The 17,620-nt window shown below is 38.3% G+C and overlaps 1 protein-coding gene, 1 long non-coding RNA gene and 1 other non-coding gene across 3 annotated transcripts; 1 reads left to right on the top strand and 2 right to left on the bottom strand.

The window, feature by feature from the left end:
• Positions 1-7,873: 7,873 nt before the first annotated feature.
• On the bottom strand, positions 7,874-7,945 carry trnae-cuc (transfer RNA glutamic acid (anticodon CUC)). The gene has a single exon. It is a non-coding gene; the product is annotated as a tRNA-Glu (tRNA).
• A 281-nt stretch (positions 7,946-8,226) lies between these two features.
• On the top strand, positions 8,227-10,148 carry ppdpfb (pancreatic progenitor cell differentiation and proliferation factor b). The gene is made up of 5 exons (XM_053642688.1): positions 8,227-8,385; positions 8,993-9,082; positions 9,182-9,259; positions 9,556-9,649; positions 9,747-10,148. The coding sequence occupies exons 2-5, from the start codon at positions 9,028-9,030 to the stop codon at positions 9,862-9,864; spliced, it is 345 nt and encodes a 114-aa protein (XP_053498663.1). The 5' UTR covers positions 8,227-8,385; positions 8,993-9,027; the 3' UTR covers positions 9,865-10,148.
• A 202-nt stretch (positions 10,149-10,350) lies between these two features.
• On the bottom strand, positions 10,351-16,466 carry LOC128618955 (uncharacterized). The gene is made up of 5 exons (XR_008387849.1): positions 16,297-16,466; positions 13,847-13,909; positions 12,801-12,909; positions 12,216-12,323; positions 10,351-11,543 (listed from the first exon to the last, which is right to left on the bottom strand). It is a non-coding gene; the product is annotated as an uncharacterized LOC128618955 (long non-coding RNA).
• Positions 16,467-17,620: the final 1,154 nt, after the last annotated feature.

The following is a 17,620-nucleotide window of genomic DNA, read 5'->3' as shown; positions in this document are numbered from 1 at the left end:
ATATGAGACGATAGATCAGAATTTCAGCTTTCATTTCCTGATGTTTACATCTAGATGTGTTAAACAGCTTGGAATATGGCACCATTTATTTTAACCCACCAATTGTTCAAGTGATTTAAAACTATTGGAACACATGATTGACAGGTGTTTCTTGCTGCCCAGGTATGCCCTGTTAGATTGAATGTTTAAAGAATAAATAGCTCTGAATGTCTACTCTTAGTTTGAGCTCTGAGTTTCACCTGTGAAGACTGCAATTGTTGTTAAAAAAGGGTAAACCAACATAAAGACCAGAGAGCTGGGGCAAAGCAAGCCATTTTGAATCTGAGAAAAAAGGGAAAATCTATCAGAGCTATTGCAGAAGCATAGGGCATAGTCAATAACAACAATTTGGAATATCCTGAAAAAGGAAGAAACCACTGGTGTATTAATATTCAATTCAATTCAATTTTATTTGTATAGCGCTTTTTACAATAGACATTGTCTCAAAGCAGCTTTACAGAAATATCAACATGGTATACAGATATTAAAGGTGCGAATTTATCCCAACTGAGCAAGCCACTGAGTGGCGACGGTGGCAAGGAAAAACTCCCTAAGATGTTTTAAGAGGAAGAAACCTTGAGAGAAACCCGACTCAGAAGGGAACCCATCCTCATCTGGGTAACAACAGATAGTGTGAAAAAGTTCATTATGGATTTATATGAAGTCTGTATGGCCTTAGGAGCAGCCGTAGTCCCAGCAGTCTGGAATTAGAGAAGATTTGAGCTCCATCCAGAGGCAGAAAGGATCTGGATCTCTAGTATCTCCATAAATTCATGTGGGGCTCGGCAAAAGGAGAGAGGGAGAAAAAAGATAATTATGACTGCGAAGTAGTAGAACAGAATCTAGTCAGGGTAGGCTTGAGTAAACAAATACGTTTTAAGCCTAGACTTAAACACTGAGACTGTGTCTGAGTCCCGAACACTAATAGGAAGACTGTTCCATAACTGTGGGGCTCTATAAGAGAAAGCTCTTCCCCCTGCTGTAGCCTTCACTATTCGAGGTACCGTCAAATAGCCTGCATCTTTTGATCTAAGTAGGCGTGGCGGATTATATAAAACCAAAAGGTCGCTTAGATATTGTGGCGCGAGACCATTTAGTGCTTTATAGGTTAATAAAAGTATTTTATAGTTAATGCGAGATTTTACTGGGAGCCAATGCAGTATTGATAATATCGGTGTGATATGGTCGTACCTTCTAGTTCTAGTTAGGACTCTAGCAGCTGCATTCTGGACTAACTGGAGCTTATTTATATTCCTACTGGAACATCCAGACAGTAAGGCATTACAGTAATCTAATCTAGAGGTGGCGAATGCATGAACTAGTATTTCCGCATCATGTAGTGACAATATGTTTCTTATTTTAGAAATATTTCTGAGATGAAAGAAGGCTATCCTAGTAATATTATCTACATGAGCATCAAATGATAGGCTGGAGTCAATAATCACTCCAAGGTCTTTAACTGCTGCACATGATGAAACAGAAAGACCATCCAGAGTAACCATGTGATCAGAAAGATTACTTCTAGCTACACGTGGGCCTAATAAAAGTATTTCTGTTTTATCAGAATTAAGTAGAAGGAAGTTAGTTAACATCCAATGTCTAATGTCCTTTACACAATCCTCAGCTTTACTAAGCTTCTGTCTGTCCTCTGGCTTCGCTGAAACATACAACTGTGTATCATCAGCATAACAGTGGAAGCTAATTCCATGTTTACGAATAATTTGACCTAGGGGTAGCATATATAAAGTAAAGAGCAGTGGGCCTAAAACAGAACCCTGTGGAACTCCAAAAGTAACCTCAGTACGCATGGAGAATTCACCATTTACATCTACGAACTGATAACGATCGGTCAGATAAGACCTGAGCCAGGAGAGGACTGTTCCCTTAATACCAACAACATTTTCTAATCTATCAAGGAGAATAGTGTGATCTATAGTATCAAAAGCTGCACTAAGGTCGAGTAACACAAGCAGAGAGACACAACCCTGATCGTAGGTCAGTAGAAGGTCATTTACTACTTTAACTAATGCTGTCTCTGTGCTATGATGAGGTCTAAACCCTGACTGATACATTTCATGAATGTTATTCCTATCTAAGTACGAGCATAACTGCTTTGCTACAACCTTTTCTAAAATCTTAGAGATGAAGGGGAGATTTGATATTGGTCTATAATACCCAGACATCAAATAGGTCAGCTGAGGAAAATAACAGCAGTTGATAACACAAATATTGTGAGAGCTGTAAAGAAAAAAACAAACAAAAGCAACAGTCTGTGACCTCACCAACAATCTCCACAGGTCAGGGGTGAAGATATCACAATCCACCATTTCAAGAAAAACTTGAACGAAATTATATAGTTGAGGTTATAAGTTTACATACGCCTTTCAGAATCTAGAAAATGTTAATTAAAAGAAAAGAGGGATCATAAAAAAAACTTTTTAAAAAAAAAAATCTGTAATTTTTAATGATGATGTAGACATCACACAAAAACCTAGTCATAAATTCAACACTTTTGAAATTCTTTATACTAGCATAACATCCACAGAAAAGAAATCTACCGAGTCAATTCCACTAATCCACTATTTATTTACAGACTCCCAGGGCCATATTCTGAATTCTCTTTGAAACGGTGCCTATTAATAAAGGTGATGCACTCTATCAAATGACACATAAAATGGACATTTTGTAGTAATTTTCACAATTTAAATGAACAAAAAACAGAGCAGTCACATGGAAAAAGTAAGTGCACCCCTACATTTATCACACCTACAAAGTCATAAAATTTGAATCAGGTGTTCAAGACTGGGTGCCAGTGATTAGAACCTACTTGGGGAGTGCAGGTAGAACCTGTCTTATTTATACCCTTACCCTGTCTTATTTATACCTGTCTTATTTATACCCCTCTCATATGTCTGGTGTTCCCTTGGCTATTGAGGTGTGTGGTGTCATCATGTCAAGATCTAAAGAGTTCTGTAAGGCCTTCAGAAGAAAGATTGTCGATACCTATTAGTCAAAGATCTCCAAATTATTTGAAATACAATATTTCCACTGGGGTGCACGGTGGCTTAGTGGTTAGCACGTACGTCTCACACCTCCAGGGTCGGGGGTTCAATTCCTGCAGCTCTGTGTGTGTGTGCGCGCGGGGGTTTCCTCCAGGTACTCCGGTTTCCTCCCCCAGGCCAAAGACATGCATGGTAGGTATGGTAGGTTGATTGGCATGTCTAAAGTGTCTGTAGTGTATGATGGATTGGCACCCTGTCCAGTGTGTACCCTGCCTTGTTCCCCTGGAGATAGGCTCCAGGTTTCCCCACGACCCTGAAAAGGATAAGCGGTATAGAAGATGAATGGATGGATCATTCTACTGTAAGGAAAATAATCAAATAGTGCAGACTTTGAATGACTAATTTGTCCAGGACAGGTCCAGGATGTAAAAAGAAGTCTCTAATTTCAAAATTTCATCACAGGATCTCCTAGTAAGTCTTGCAACTGTTGGTGTTAAAGTGCATGCTTCTACAGTCGGAAAGAGATTTGACCTGCATGTGAGGCGTGCCAGTAAAAGTCTTTGCATGACTACAGTTTGGCAATGATATCGGCAAAGATTCCTTTTGGAATAATGTGCTCTGGATAGAACAATCTAAGGTAGATTTGTTTGGCCACAGTAACAGCAGACATGTTTGACACACACCAAAGACAGCTTTTCAGGAGAAGCACCTCATACCAACTGTGAAGCACGGTGGTGGAAATGTTATGGTTTAAGGTTGCTTTGCTGCCTCAGGGACTGGACAACTTGCATTCATTGATTGAACTATGAATTCTGCATCATATGAAAGAGTGCTTGAAGATGATGTGAGGCCATCTGTCCAAAAATTTAAATTGAACTGAAAGTGGACATTTCAACAGGATAATGATCCTAAGCCCACTAACAAATCCACCAAGGAATAGCTCAAAAAGAGGAAATGGAGGATTATGGAATGGCCTAGTCAAAGCCTGGAATTGAGTCCCATTGAAATGTTGTGGGGGGATTTGAAACGGGCAGTACATGAAAGAAAACCCTCAAACATCTCACAACTGAAAGAATATTGCATGGAAGAGCGGTCAAAAATTCTGCTAAAGGGAGCAATACTAGCTTCTGAGGCTAAGGGTGTACTTACTTTTTCCACAGACAAGTATCACATCTATTGATACTTTTGCTGAATAAATGATTGGGGGAAAAAATAATTTTCCTTGTGGCTTTGTTCAAATATATAAACTTTATTAATAGGCACTATTTCAAAGATGATCAAATGTTTGCTTGTCCAAATGGGGTGTACTTATTTTTTCACATGACTGTATATGCTACTTCTGGGTCAAATTATTCATAAACATGGTATTAGTTGCATGTTTTAGCAAAGCCAGATGACAGACACCAGCTTAATAAAGTTGAGGAATGTGTAAGACACTGGATGTTTAATTCTAACAAGACAGAAGGTCTTGTAGTAGGACCATGTGTAACTAGAAGTAAGCTTTCTGTTTACATAGTAACTCCAGGTGGCTTTTCTGTTTCATCATGTGCAGCAGTAAAAGATCTTGGTGTGATTATTAACTCCAGTCTTTCATTTGAAGCTCATGTAGATAATATTCCTAGGATAGCCTTCTTTTGTCTCAGAAATATTGCTAAGATAAGAAATATAATGTCATTACATGATGCAGAAAAAATCGTTCATGTTATTTTTTTTTACCTCTACATTGGATTACTGTAATGCCTTACTCTCTGGCTGTTCCAGTAGGTGCATAAACAAGCTCCATTAAGTCCAGAATGCAGCTACAAGTGTCCTTACCACAGTTATGGAACAGCCTCCCAATTAGCTTTCAGGACTCTAAAACACAGAAATGAGGGCACGCTGGGACATAAGGAGAGATCTCAAGTTCAAGTTCAAGTGGCTTTATTGTCATTTCAACCATATACAGCTCGTACAGTACACAGTGAATGAAACAACATTCCTCCAGGACCATGGTGCTACATAAAACAACACATTAACCACATGAGACGACACAGAACTAAATAAAATCTACACATTCTACACAAAGTGCACGTGCAGACATGTGCTAACAACACGGGACAGTACAATACTACTAAAACAGGACAATAGGCACAGTAACAGTGTAGCGCTGAGCAGTACACGGTTTTAGTGTGGAAGTGTCTGAAATAATAGGTAGTGCAAAAGATAGGTGCCAAAGAGTAACAATATAATTTAAAAAAAGGTATAAATATAAACATAACATGCTAAGACTTAGTCTTCAGCGGATTAGCTTATACCAAATATGAACATAGCAGTTATTGTGGTAGCAGCCAGGTAAAGTGTATAATAGTGATAATAAATTAATACTATATTTTTATAAATACCGTAGCAGCAAAAATGCAACAGAGTCAATGTAGGAATGTGCAAATATTGCAATAGGAGTGGGATGGTGTTCAGTTCAGGGTGTGTGTGTGTGTGTGTGTGTCAGTCCAGTCTCTGAGTATGATGGCTTGGGGGAAGAAGCTTTTACACAGTCTGGCCATGAGGGCGTGAATGCTTCAGTACTTTTTTCCAGATGGCAGGAAGGTGAAGAGTGTGTGTGAGGGGTGTGTAGGGTCATCCACAATGCTGGCGGCTTTGCAGGTGCAGTGTGTGGTGTAAATGTCTATTATGGAGGGAAGAGAGACTCCAGTGATCTTCTCAGCTGTCCTCACTATGCGCTACAGGGTCTTGTGATCCTATGAGATGCAATTTCCGAACCAGACAGTGATGCAGCTGCTCAGGATGCTCTCAATAGTTCCTCTGTAGAATGTGGATCTGCTCCTTTACCTAAGAAAAAACTGTTAACACAAGGCTTGACACAACAAATATGTTTTCAGCCTGGACTTAAACACTAAGACTGTGTCTGAGTTCCAAAGACTAATCGTGAGGCTGTTTCATAACCTGGTAGCTTTGTAAGAGAAAGCTCCACCCCCTGCTGTTGCCTTCACTATTTCAGGTACCAACAAATAGGCTGCACCTTTTGATCGAAATAGGCGTTGCAGATAATAAAACACCAAAAGTTCGCTCAGGTGCTGTGGCGCGAGACCATTTAGTGCTTTACTGGTGAATATAGAGCCTAGTATTTTATAATCAGTGTGAAATTTTACTTGGTGCCAATGTAGTGTGGATAAGACAGGGGTGATGTGATCATATCTTATGGTCTTCTGTTGAGGAATGAATTCCTCAATTTAGGATATTACAGAGGAATTTACAAACATGTTGATAATTGTTTGATTTTTTTATATTAGAAATATTAATATTAATATTATTCTGAAACAAAATAAATTATAACACCCTGTGGTGTTTACTTGGTTGAACATTATGGGAATTATTTTCCAGCAAACTTTTCTGTAAGTCTTTCTCTTGCAAGCATCTTCACAGCGAAATTCTAATTTTAATTCTAACATCATCCAAAAACTAGATTTTTGGACTTAATATATGGGCAAATATATGCATATTTAATTAGATAAATCCTCACTGTCATAAATAAATGTAAGCCATTCCAATACAAAAAAAAAAAAAAATACTTGTAAGAATATCAGCAATCAGCTGATGCAGAATTATTGTGAAATCTCTTGTTTTGAAAAGTGACTACTATCACCTGTAATGCCTTAAAATCATGTGGACTGCACGTGATAGCCTGCTCACAGAAAGTTCATCTGGCTTTATCTGTAATCATGGTACGTTTTGTTTGTGTGTGTGTGTGTGTGTGTGTGTGTGTGTGAACTTTCATCTGGACTGTGTCCTTGATCTAAAGTTAGGCTTGTTTTCTATTAACTATCCCTTATCAATGTACCATCATTCAGTTAATATCCAAATAACCCTGAAATAACCTGGTTAATTAATAACAAGCTCCTCTTATGAATGAAGTACTTCTGTGCCATCATGTTTCTGGAAAGTAGCTGAACTACAGGGTGACTGGGAGTAAGTGAGTTTACATTCTGAGTGCCATCCTCATTAATATTCAACAGTAGCCACTGAAATAAAAAGAGAAATGCATGAAATCATTATATTTATAATGATTTCATGCATTAACATGTTTCTGTGTTTTTATGAAGCATCTAAGAAGCAGGGGAAAAGTTAGATTGGGAGTGTGTGGAGATTTTTACTTACTGTACTATGTTCATATAATTTTATAGATTGATATCTATGAAATATATTTATGGATATCAATCTATAAAATTATATGAACATAAGTTCAGTAAGTAGAAATCCTCTCTCTCTCTCTCTCTCTCTCTCTCTCTATATATATATATATATATATGAAACAATATTATTCATAATAATAAACTAAGTATGAAAAAGTTTGGAGGACATTTTGTCCTATGCATGAGGACTTTTGGGACACCCTGTAGTTTTACTTAGTGTGCTGTGTTCATACAATATTAGAATACTGATCAATTTGTTCAAATCCTGTTACTGAAATTTGATTGAATGATGTCATTTATAAATAAGCTACAAATAAAAGTACCATTAAGGATGAAAGTAAAGGTGTAAACCAAAGGTGTAAAAAAAATTTAAAAAAAAAAAAAAAAAAAAAAAAAAAGTAAAATGTCAGCCTTGTCAATAAAAATAGTTTTCAATCAGTTTGACAAAAGTGTACAGTATATACATTTTGTTTTCACATGTAGTTAATGAAAATTTCGAGGATTTCAGAAATATATTATGTGTAGGGATATTTTGTTTTCTTAATGGTCAGAAAGTTTAGGCAATGTGGAAATTCACAATCTGCCAGAATGAGTTCGCCATGCGTATCAGTAATCTTGCATGAGAAAAAGGGGGAAAAGAGCATGTTCCCTGACCGGGAATCGAACCCGGGCCGCGGCGGTGAGAGCGCCGAATCCTAACCACTAGACCACCAGGGAAGCTGTGGAAAAGGCTCGGCGTGTTCTTGTCAAGAGTAAAACAAGCAAAAAAAAAAAAAAGTTGGCATTAATGATTGTTAAATATAGATCTCAGCAATAATTATTTTATGACAAACAATTCTCGTTGGGACTTTCATTTTCTCGCCTTGCCTTTCATCCTGACTCACTTCCAGGAACAAAAACAAAGACACAAGGCGGCCAGTCTGGTTTGAGCCAGTTTTCGGAACAACGGCCAGTACACAGCGAGTGACGTCATCGCGCTGTATAAAAGCCCTCTCTCCGGAGCTGAAGTTAAACAGCATTGCGGTTATCGTTCCTGACCGTGGACGGTCTAAGCCACCCAAATCTTTTCAAATGGGCCCCATCGCCTAGCGTTTTCTTCCCGAAAGCCTCCGACTGAGTTGCGCAGGGTGCTAGAAAACATCAGCACAAACGAGAAGGTGAGTCTGGAAAAGATTAAGAGGAAATTCTTGTGCGTGTCTTTTAGGGAGAGATGTGAAGTATGATCGAGAGGGTGGGAGTCGGTGGGACGTGCGGCGATGTTGTTTTTTTTTTCTCTCTGTGCAAGCTATCTCGAGTAGCGAACTTTCTACACATAAATCACCAAATATTACGATTAATGCAAGAGTAACAAGTACCCAATTTAAATTAACAAAATATATATCTATTTCTGCGTTTTTCCCGGGGATAGCATGTTCTTTAACATTATCTCGCCTAATATAGCCAAAAGACAGTTAAGAAAAGCAGCTAGCCTAGTTTTAATATTTCGTTTTAAGCTATATTTCGACACATCTGTACTGGACAAATAGCACAGAATTGTCTTTTTGTGTCTTGTTTTTTAAAGAAATGTTTGGTTTAAGATTTAAAGAATAAAAGCCAACTGTCACGACCACAAAAATGTCTTAGTGTTCAGTGCTGTAGTTTAAACACGGTTATTTACAATATTTACATGTAGAGATTGCAGTATCACACTGTTGTTTAGGGTTTGTTTTTTCCTATATCATTATCAAAATCCATTTAACCAGATTTCTGCTCTTTTTGTTTTAGGTTACCATCTAAGGCACAGTAAACAAGTGAGAAGCATGGCAGCAATCCCAGCTAGCGGATCTCTTGTAGCCACCCATGACTATTACCGGAGTAAGAACATACCAGTATACGTGCGAACTACTGCATACTTAACTGGCACAGACATTTTTTGAGAATTTTCTGTTCATCAGTCCTTCTGTCTGTTCACAGGGCGCCTTGGCTCTACATCAAGTAGCAGCTCGTGTGGCAGTTCGGAATACACTGGGGAGGTTATTCCACATCACCCAGGTGTGTATTTCATCATCTCGCATCCGAGTCGATCATCTCAACGATCGTTTTCAGAGGCTTCGGCCAAGTCACCTCTACACGGAAGAGTAGAGATCTGAGCGATAAACTGACTTTGTTATAATCCAAGTTTATTCACGTTCATTTCACGGTCACTGATTCTGTGACACTGTAGAAAACATAACTCTCGTACAGCAGTCTGACACCCCTTATCAGCACTGAGATTTATGATCATGCACAGGCCTGAATTGTGCATGTCTGGTCTTCTTATTGGAGGTTTTTTTGTTGTCGTTTTCCAGGCCTGCCCAAGCAAGACGCTGGTCACTGGTGGTCGAGCTTCTTCTTCGGGAAGCAGCCGGGTATGGGCTCCCTGGCTGAAGAGGCCCAGCAGAAGTGAGTTAAAAGCTTTTAAGTTCCGAAACCTTTCTCTGTTGTTAATTTACACAACTGATTTTTCCTTTAACGCTGTTACTGATTTGACTCTGTGCAGATCGGGGCTGAGCGTGACTGACGGGCAGGTGATGTGTGTTGCTCGGGATTTGGTGAAGAGGCAGGCCAGCGAGAGTAGCGATGCTGGGAAGTCGGAGGTCGGGAGTTCTCATTCCTAGTCCTGCTTGGGGGACTAACGCAAGGGGACGGGAAATGGCCCTTATTTTATTTTATTTGAGTTTTTTAATTCTTATTTTATTTTAGTTTTCACCTTTTATGTGTAGAATACATTGCTTTTAGGTTATTTCATAACCAACCATTAGTTTATATTTGGCTTAAAATAAAATGAAGGTATTAAAGTGGTGTTTTTGTACGTTTTTACACATCTGTAGCACTGTTTTTGTTACTACTTTCCACTGTATCACTGTGTTCACAGAAACAATAAAATTTTAAAGTAGACAAACCTTTTAGTGACTTTTCTTGGTTAATACTAGTGTTGTATGTATGCCTGTGTTACTTGTGCTACACTTGGTTTTTTTTAACTAGAAAATTGAAATGTGTTCACAATATAATATAAGTTTTTAGATACATGGTTACTTGCACTCAGCAAGTTCCTCAAATACTGCTTTCCATGGTGCATGTGTAATAATGCAGCACTACGTTGCTTCATTTTCATTGTTGGTTTATTCCTTCAGTGTAAGCCTATTTTTGGCTTAACACAGCTTTTCACATCTCATTCCAGAGTAATGACCTCTATCAATGTGTTAATTCAGAGTCTCTAAGGAAGAATGATCTAGACATCCTTTTTTTTTTTTTGTCTGCCATGCTTACAGAGCTGATCTGTAGCTTGTGTAACTGGCATGTTAATTCAGCTCGAGTGGTTCTTCTGTGTACATTCTGTTGTGCAAACTTCCTTTCGAATCACATCACACCCTTAGGACAAACAGCATGAAGCTTTTGGAAGAGTAAGCAGGTCTAGAGGGAGATTTATATGAGTGAGAAGGAAGTCCACAAATCCTTATCCAGACTGTGTGATATGATAAAGATGAGAAACGGACCGAGATCTGTTCATTTCACATAACTTGAGCAGAAAAATACAAAAAGAAGACTCTGCTTTTACAAAAGAAATGCATGACCGCATGTGCTCATCCAATGTGCTTGAGGAAGTAGAACATGACCTCACAATTTATCTATTTAAAGGATATGGAACTTGGTTCTCATAAAGTACATGCCTTTTTCCCCCTCATGTGTGTGCATATTTTTTCGGTCACTGAGCCCTGATGGCGGTGTTCATGGAAAAGGCTTTGTGTAGTGTGCTGACACTGTCTTTTTCTTTCAGTCTCTCTTCCCCTGTGCTTGGCAACAGGTCTGTGCAGGGCAGACCATGTGAAGCTCTGATTGGACACTGAGGAATGAGGATGCACACTCCCTACAGTAAGGGTTAAGGAGAACACAAAAGATGCTCTTTTGCTCTTTGGGGAAAAATGAGAGGCTATTATTAAGGGAATGCATCATGCCACAAAACAACTGCAGGTCCTTTCTTTTTTGTATCTTCCTGGACAAATTAAATCATTTAATATTAACTGGTAGATTTGCTAGGAAACTATTCACGGTTGTACATCAGCTGGATCAAGGCTTTAAACCCAATCTTGAGTGGGTTGGGGGGCAGGATTCAAAAGGGAAAGTATATGTTGTGGCTCAGGGAATGTTACATGAAGTCTTTAGAAAAGGTGTGGTTCAGATGTCTATTTGATCACATGGTTAGCAGAATCTAGCTGCTTGGATGAGACCGGGCTAGATAATGAACTTTTCCAAACCAAACTTATTACCCATCGTCTTGGCTCCTGTCCTGGCAAACCTGCACAGAGAGGTACAAAGATCCATGATCTAGAAATCACTTAAAACGAAAAAGTATAAAAAGAATCTTGAATACAGGTGAATTTATTTAAGAGTTCTCATTATGTTGCATCATTATAAAACAAATACATTCACCGGCCACTTTAACATCTATAACTATAACATAAAATTTGCACAGTGTGAAAAAAAAAAATGCAGTGAGCCGCAGTTCTACAGGCAGAAATACACCTCAAGGTGAGTACACAAATTTTGGCACAGGGCGGGGACACCACGGACAGAGTGCCAACCCATCGCAGGACACAATCACACACACAAAATCTGAGGAAACCTCCAAAACACAGGGAGAACATGCAAGCTCTATGCAGGCAGAGGCAGGAATCAAACCCCCAACCCTGGAGGTACGAAGCAAACATGCTAACCAGTAAACCATCATAACCTCACACAATCTATTTCTAAAAAGACACAAAATCATATTCCACTACAACAAGGCCTTTTAAAACTTGAAATGACTAAATTGTCTAGAAATGTGCTTATCTCATACTGAGAAATCTTATGTAAATTCAACTATATTCAAGATTTTTTCCATTAAAACCTTATTTTTTTGCAATGAAGATGCTCATGATGGAATCTGTTTATATCTAACACTTGAGATTCATGACACTGTTTACTGTACCTTGGTGTGAGGAGGCAGTTTTCCAGACAGTCACTTGCCTTTGCCTTGCATGTGATGGACTACCAGGGAAACTGTACACAGGCTGTATTTTGTTGGTAGGACTAATATCTTTGGATAAACACAGAAACAGGATTACGTATACAGTATGCAGTGTTCAGTCATTTACATTTATCAGTATTTTTACTTTGATCATGCTTTTTACAAACTTCTCCCCAGAGACAGAGCGCATGTTCGTTTTTAAAAAAAAAAAAATTCACTGTCACTAACTGCAATTCTGCATGAGATACATAAATGGAACACGATGTGCTTTTTGTCTTTGGATGGCAGCCAGGCAAAAGTGCAGCTTCAGGGACACCATTGGCCTACTATGTGGTACCAGACTGTGCATCATGCAATCTAACTGGACTATTTTAATAGAATGAAATGCATTGCCTTGAGATTGTAAAAGCTGGAAAAGTTGAACTTTGGGTTCACTTATTGTAAATTGGGGCAGGTTTTAAACCTAGACAGGGATGGAAACAGTCAATCTGGCAACCATGCCTCTTGCCAAACAAAGCAAAGTGATAAAAATAGCACTGCACTTACTCTGGTAAAAGTGATTCCTTGCCAGCAGACAAGCAGCAGAGTTCACACTGCTCATGGTCTCAGTATAGTTGTACAATATTTGGAAAGACCAAAAGCCCCCTTTTGGAACCTAACATAATACAAAGAAAATTAAAATGTGTGCAATGTCGTTGCTTAGAAAGTGCAAATGTAAAAATTGATATGTTGGATGTAATGCATTCCATCTGAACCTATGTACAAATATTGGCATCTATGACATTACATAGATGATATGATATTACGTATCTATGATGTACATATGTACATTGTCCCTGATTTACTGAAATTGCAAAGAGCACAGAGGACGTGCTCCACTACACAGAAACCCAAACCCACGCAATGCTATAAAAAGAAACATTGTTGACATAGAAAATAAACCTGTTGATTCTAGATACATGTATCTCTTCTTATCCTAAGTGTGTCAAAGGGCAGCTAAAGCTCTTTACCCTCCGTCTAGTTGCAGCACAGTCAAGCAATTAATAATATACAGTTCATCCAAAACAAAAATGGACCTTCTATATATAGCCAGAGGGTCTGTCATTTTTTGTAAATGTTCATTTTATTTGTTTGTTTTTACACACATGGACATCACAACCAACCATCATCATGGTTATTATACTTATTAATGGGTTAGTATAGTTATTAGGTTATTTGACTGCTCATTTGAATTGAAGAGGTTTAATCCATATTTTAATTGCTCAAAACACACAAGCTTGTACTGTAAAGAATATCATATTTATTCTAAAGTGTTCTGTTTGTGCAGATTTCTGCAATTTGAAATATTTATAGAGTTCCAAGGTCCCCGGTTCTGGGCTTGGGTTATTGTCACATGTTCTCCATGCATTTATGTGGGTTTCCTGCAGGTTTTCTAGTTTCTTCCCACATCCCAAAAGCATGCAGACTGGCATATTGGCTATGCTAAATTTCCCCTAGGTGTGGAAAAGTAAGTGTGAGTGTGTGTGTGTGTGTGTGGGTGTGTGCGGTGTTCTGCGATGTACTGGTGTCCCATCCAGTGTGAATTCTCCTACCTTGAGTCCAGCATTTGCAGGATAGGCTCCTGATCCACCAAGACCCTGTCCAGGATAAAGTTACTGAAAATGAATGATGGAAATGTCAATGGTAAAATGGTAAAAGATCATTTTTATTATTAATATATATTTAAGTAATTTAAAAGTTAGTTAAGTAATGAGATTTACATTTTAGTAGTTGGATTATGTTTGTTATATAAATCTGCCCTCAGGGGGTCTGTGGAATTTATTTAACAGTAAAATCGATCCATGAGACCCCGTGTTTTATATAAATTACAAACATGCGTACTCGTTCATACATACAAACGAGTGTCCTTGTTTAATCAGGAATTTCTCACACATTATGTTATTACTGCAAATACAAGGTAGCTCTTGTTCAGAGCATTGTGTTTTTATCCCAGAAAGGTCAATCCCTTAATAGCACATTTATGTCAAATGGCCTCAACATAGCTCTTTGTTTTCACCATACTATGCTACCAACTGTCCTATATGTTCTACAAAGTCCTTTGTTTGTGTCTAAACAATAAAATGCATGCTGGGTATTGCTCTGTTTGGCATACAGCACTGGCAATGTTAACATGCAGGTTTCAGGGAGAATGGGCTTGACATTGAGTAAAGTGTTATAGTAGCTAGGCAAAGTTTCACTTTCATCATTAAGCTTCAGGTGTTTTTGTTGTGCTCACTGTGTAACTTCTTTGACATGTTTCTCAGACACATTACCTCTTCCTTACTGGAAGTACTAAGATCTGTACACTCTCGGCTTATGGCAGATTTGGCACAAGTTTCCACTGCAGGCTGTTAATCATTCTCCGACTGCATTATTCTTACATCATACAGCCATGCTTGCTTTGAGGGAGTTGACTAAGATAATTGGTAACTTCTTTTAGTATCCAGCCCACTCACGATGTGATCTACTTGTGCAGGATGTGCTGTGGAGCTCTAAATATAACCAGGGAGATCATATAGTCCTACCTCAGGAGTGCATAGAGTATAATGCAATTTGCTTGAGTTAAATGGTGGTGCTTTAACTATAGTGTCAGTTAAATGTTTTTGAAAACATATAGTTTTTTGTGGGGGTTTTTTGCTCATCACTGATACTAACATGGTGTTGTGTGTTGTGTTGGTACGAGTGTATCAGGTGCAGCAGTGGTGCTGGGGTGTTTACACCTATTTATTTTTCCCAAAGTCATTAGTATTTAAATTTACTAGCAGTGCTGCTGTGCCTGATCAAATAGCACATGAGTGTGTGGTGTACCTACTAAACAAAATAAAGATGGTTATTGCCAGCGTAGTTCACATGATCTCTCAAATAATAACAACAGAGTGGTTGTAGCAACCACTCAACATGTGATACATGCCAATTTATGTACATCGACCACTACAATCACAAGAAGGATTTTGTCACTCCTTGTGCATCACTGCAGGTGTTGTTTACTGCATCATCTGCAAGAGATACTACTGAAATTTTAAAATGAAAGCTTTCTTCTTTTGAAAAACAATAGAGAAACAATAGAGACAATATTACATGACTTTGCTCTTGGCCTTTTTTTTTTTTTTTTGCAGGTGTATAGTAATGAAGTGTGGATGGTTGAAAGAACCATGCCAAGATATGAAAATAATCTTTTATCAGTAAATGGTCAGTGCAGAACTCTGGTGTCGAGAACAAATGAAAGACCCAGTATTGTGTAATATTTTATACACGTGCTGCACATGTGGATTCTGAGAAGGTAGCTTTGGATTTGGAACTTGGGTCACAAACTAAAGTGCACTACAAAGGGAATTACCAGGATATGTGGGGCATAGGTGAAAATGTGGTTATTGTATATTTTCTATTTGGGACAAATTTGAAAATAACAACTGTGATATTCTTCAGCTGCTAACAAAGAGTATAGTATAGTATAGTATAGTATAGTATAGTATAGTATAGTATTGTAGAGTATAGTATAGTATAGTATTGTAGAGTATAGTAGAGTAGAGTAGAGTATAGTAGAGTAGAGTAGAGTAGAGTATAGTATAGTATAGTAGAGTATAGTATAGTATAGTATAGTATAGTATAGTAGAGTAGAGTATAGTAGAGTATAGTAGACTAGAGTATAGCATAGTGCCAGCCTTGAGCTTGGTCATGGACAAAGATGAAAGAACAGATATGCTTTTGCTATTGAGAAAAACCTGCTATGCTATTGAGAAAAAATGGTCACCATTTTTTAACCCCTAACACTGTAATTCATTTACATTCTTTATGAACTACCTTTCATAGTACATAGGTACTGTATGGTGAGTAATGTCAAAACACTGTTGCCAAACTATTATCTTGATAGATGGATAGATAGACAAACAGACAGATAGATAGATAGATAGATAAACAGATAGATAGATAGATAGATAGATAGATATACATAGATAGACAGACAGATAAACAGATAGATAGATAGATAGATAGATAGACATACCTTTATTGCTTGCAGACTTTAAAATCCTTGTTGAGTAGGTTGACCGTTTACGGCATGTTATGAAGCACAGATGCTGCTGCAGGGAAATGTACAAACATAACAAGCCACCAGGATCTTTATATAGACCCCTTCCACTCAGGAATCCTCCAGATGCCAGAAACCCCAGCACTGCTGAGCTATTGGTTGAGGAACTGAGGCCACCCCATTTGCTTTCTTGACATTTTCTCTAACTTGGTTGAGGTGTGACCAACATTCCTGTTTAAAGTCAACTTTGAAAAGTGAACAGACAAACGTGTGATATTTTGCACACCTCCATTCCAGTCAGTTGAAGTGTGTGTCAAAAATTTCAAATTGCCTTGAAATTTTAAGTAAAGTCAACTTTTCTTTTTTACAGTGCTTGCAAAGTTGCTAGTATCCTTGACTGACTACAGAAATCTAAAAGACAGAGGCATTCTAAGACTCTGAATTTCCTGGCAAGTCTCCAGCCTGCTGTGACCTCAATCTGCCGCATAATGAAAACTGGCATCATTCCAGAAAAAAGAAAAGACCTATGTCTTGCTTGAATTAGGGTTCTGAATATCAGGAGTGAACATGCAGTGGTGCAGCAGGTAGCATTGATGCCTCACATCTTGAGAATCCTGGGTTCAATCATTAGGTTTGGTTACTGCCTGTGTGGATTTTTCACGTTATGTGGGTTTCCACTGGGCTCTCTGTGATACTCTATCACAGGATGTCTGACCCTTTATAGCCAGAGTCCAGCACAGTGTAGTAATCTTCCTGCTATAACACACTTACTAAATCTGGTAATGTCATATCACGTGACTACAGTCATTCACCTTTGTACACTTTAAGCATCACAGAAGGAAATGTTTTCTAAAATGTCTGGTAGCTTGTTTAAACAAATCATGCAGGGTGTTAGCAACACCACACAGGATTTTACAGACATAGTTACGATCACTCCTATACATATGTACTGTACAACCCACTTCAATCACTTCATTCACTTATTAAAAATTGTAGTGAGTAGTTTGGTTAACTGGGTCATTTTTGGAAGGTTGGCCTATTTGCACTGTGTAAATCAAGGGCGTAACCATGGTACGGACATTGGGTGGGGGGGGGGACTTGGACCCCCCAGTATCCAAAGTTTGATACCGAAAATTTGCATATATAGAACAAAGTTTTAGGGTTACAGTTACTGTTTGAATTCACGTGATTTCTGACTGACAGAAGTTCCCACAGCATGGGGAAATTGTAGGGTGCTGTGGACATCCTGTAGGCAGATGTATTCTCTGCTCCATAACCTACCATGAAACCTACCACACCA

This window comes from Ictalurus furcatus, chromosome 15 (assembly GCF_023375685.1).
Source record: "Ictalurus furcatus strain D&B chromosome 15, Billie_1.0, whole genome shotgun sequence".
Lineage (NCBI taxonomy): Eukaryota > Metazoa > Chordata > Actinopteri > Siluriformes > Ictaluridae > Ictalurus > Ictalurus furcatus.
This window is presented reverse-complemented; position numbering and strand designations above follow the sequence as displayed.

What these genes read in the sequence shown, in the direction of transcription:
- ppdpfb (XM_053642688.1), top strand. Translation starts at nt 9,028, where the DNA reads ATGGCAGCAATCCCAGCTAGCGGATCTCTTGTAGCCACCCATGACTAT. An exon ending in GGTTATTCCACATCACCCAG is followed by an intron (nt 9,260 to 9,555) that starts GTGTGTATTTCA and finishes GTCGTTTTCCAG; the next exon opens with GCCTGCCCAAGCAAGACGCT. An exon ending in GCTGAAGAGGCCCAGCAGAA is followed by an intron (nt 9,650 to 9,746) that starts GTGAGTTAAAAG and finishes GACTCTGTGCAG; the next exon opens with ATCGGGGCTGAGCGTGACTG.